The sequence below is a fragment of the Salvelinus alpinus genome, chromosome 10 (genome assembly GCF_045679555.1).
Source record: "Salvelinus alpinus chromosome 10, SLU_Salpinus.1, whole genome shotgun sequence".
In the NCBI taxonomy this organism is placed as follows: domain Eukaryota; kingdom Metazoa; phylum Chordata; class Actinopteri; order Salmoniformes; family Salmonidae; genus Salvelinus; species Salvelinus alpinus.
This window is the reverse complement of record NC_092095.1, coordinates 56,664,923-56,667,422: the sequence shown is the minus strand read 5'-3', so window position 1 is coordinate 56,667,422 and position 2,500 is coordinate 56,664,923. Positions and strand designations below refer to the sequence as shown.

The window sequence follows — 2,500 nt, the reverse complement described above, 5'->3', positions numbered from 1 at the left end:
TCAGAACAGGTGTATATATACTGGGAACATGTACAACTTAGATTGCACACAGGTGGACTTTATTTAACTAATTATGTGGCTTCTGAAGGTAATTGGTTGCACCAGATCTTATTTAGGGGCTTCATAGCGAAGGGTGTGAATACATATGCACGCACCACTTTTTAGTAGTTTTTTTCAATACTTTTTTGAAACAAGTTATTTTTTAATTCCACTTCAACAATTTGGATTCTTTTGTGTATGTCCATTACATGAAATCCAAATAGAAATCAATTTAAATTACAGGTTGTAATGCAAAATAGGAAAAACACCAAGGGGGATGAATACTTTTGCAAGGCACCGTACGTATACACGCACACACAATCAAATTGTAAAGTGATCAAATACTAAATGATATACTACGAATTTTGATCATAGAAATATTAGGATTTTTCATGGTACAGTAGATATGTACATATTATTTCTCCCCAATACCAGTGAGTGACCCTACCTTCTTCCGCTTTACCACTTTACCACTCTCTCTCTCTCTCTGTCTTTCTTTCTTTCTTTCTCTCTCCCTCTCTCTCTCTCTCTCTCTCTCTCTCTCTCTCTCTCTCTCTCTCTCTCTCTCTCTCTCTCTCTCTCTCTCGCTCGCTCGCTCGCTCTCTCTCTCTCTCTCTCTCTCTCTCTCTCTCTCTCTCTCTCTCTCTCTCTCTCTCTCTCTCTCTCTCTCTCTCTCTCTCTCTCTCTCTCTCTCTCTCTCTCTCTCTCTCTCTCTCTCTCTCTCTCTCTCTCTCTCTCTCTCTCTCTCTCTCTCTCTCTCTCTCTCTCTCTCTCTCTCTCTCTCTCTCTCTCTCTCTCTCTCTCTCTCTCTCTCTCGCTCTCTCTCAGCCACACAACGAGGAGGAGGACAATGAAGAAGAGTGAAGCCAGACATATGCCGGAGCTACCGCGTGGCGGAGATGAGTTGGCACAAGACGAACAGGTCCACAGCAGAAGGGTAGGTGTGTTTGAGTGTGTTTGTTGTATTAACTTTATAGAAGTTATGTATAGTACATCTCTACTGTAGTAATACTGCATTCATTATGTTCCCTGTACAGAAACAGCTGGAAGATTATCTGAACAAGCTACTAAGGATGGCCATGTACAGGAAATACTACCATACTGTGAGTACTACTCATAGAATTAGGAATTACAATACTAGAATGGACATGAACCTTCTTATGATGGTCAGGGAGTTGGTCAACTATGGTTTGTTAGTGGTGTGATAAGATATTGTGTCAAATACAGAATTTGAAGAATTTATCTGGACTGGATTTGTGTTAACTAGCCAGACCCTTTTTGAGGATAGATTTTTTTTAAATTAACTGCCAATATGCCAACATTCTATTCAAACAATACAGCCAATCCACAGCCATACACTGTCTCAAATCAGTTGATGATAGGACTTCTGATATTGTATCATATAATGGCACTCTCAGCTTTCCAAGAAATCTGAGACATGTACGGTCTGTTTACATATATTTAGAGGCTATTTATACAGAAAATGTTTATAAAACCTGTATAAACTGTATTAATGATTATATGACAATATTTTAGGTTGACAGAAATTCTATTACACAATTTCTGATACATCACATGCCTTACTTTTATTTTCCTGCATAAGTAAAACCAGGATTAGGCCTCTACTATCATTCATTGCAACTAGACTGGTTTTGAATTTTTCCCTGAACAAGATGGCTGCCATTTTGGCCCCATTACGGAACTTTGAGGGTTGATGACATAGCCCCTCTAGTAATATAAATGGATCTCTATGGTACTACTAAACTAGACTAGACTAGACTATAGGCGACCGGAGCTGGAACGACTACTACTTCTCTCTTTATCGAATACCCATTAATACGGTTCCTCTCTCTCCTCAGATGGAGTTTATAGACGTCAGCCAGATGTCCTTCATCCATGACCTGGGACCTAAAGGACTGTGAGGAACAACAGATTTATTGACACTGTCTTTATGACTGCGCCGTCATGCCCGTTGTTATTGGAATAGCTGAAAACAGATTTGTTTTGTTTTGTGTATTCATCTGTTAAACGTGTTTCAGGGAGGGGATGATACACAAGCGTTCTGGAGGTCATCGTATCCCAGGCTTGAACTGCTGTGGTCACAGTGAAGTCTGCTACCGCTGGTCTAAACGGTTAGTACACACACGTACAAACACAATGCACGCACAAACATGCACACACACACGCTGATGTATCTCTCCCTGTGTGTGTGTGTGTGTGTGTGTGTGTGTGTGTGTGTGTGTGTGTGTGTGTGTGTGTGTGTGTGTGTGTGTGTGTGTGTGTGTGTGTGTGTGTGTGTGTGTGTGTGTGTGTGTGTGTGTGTGTGTGTAGCTGGTTGGTGGTGAAGGATTCGTTCCTCTTCTACATGAAGCCAGACTCAGGAGCCATTTCCTTTGTTCTCCTGTTGGACAAAGAGTTCAGCGTCAAAATGGACTCCAAAGACACAGAGACCAAATACGGA

General features: G+C 41.1%; 1 protein-coding gene across 1 annotated transcript in view; it reads left to right on the top strand.

Moving 5' to 3' along the window:
• The window catches only part of LOC139532350 (phospholipase D1-like), a 23,734-nt gene that overhangs the window by 6,690 nt on the left and 14,544 nt on the right, over positions 1-2,500 (top strand). The window contains exons 5-9 of the mRNA XM_071329814.1: positions 868-976; positions 1,077-1,142; positions 1,899-1,957; positions 2,079-2,171; positions 2,371-2,500. The exon at positions 2,371-2,500 is cut by the window's right edge and continues 23 nt beyond it. Coding sequence (XP_071185915.1) covers positions 868-976; positions 1,077-1,142; positions 1,899-1,957; positions 2,079-2,171; positions 2,371-2,500 — 457 coding nt within the window. The remainder of the gene's footprint in view (positions 1-867; positions 977-1,076; positions 1,143-1,898; positions 1,958-2,078; positions 2,172-2,370) is intronic.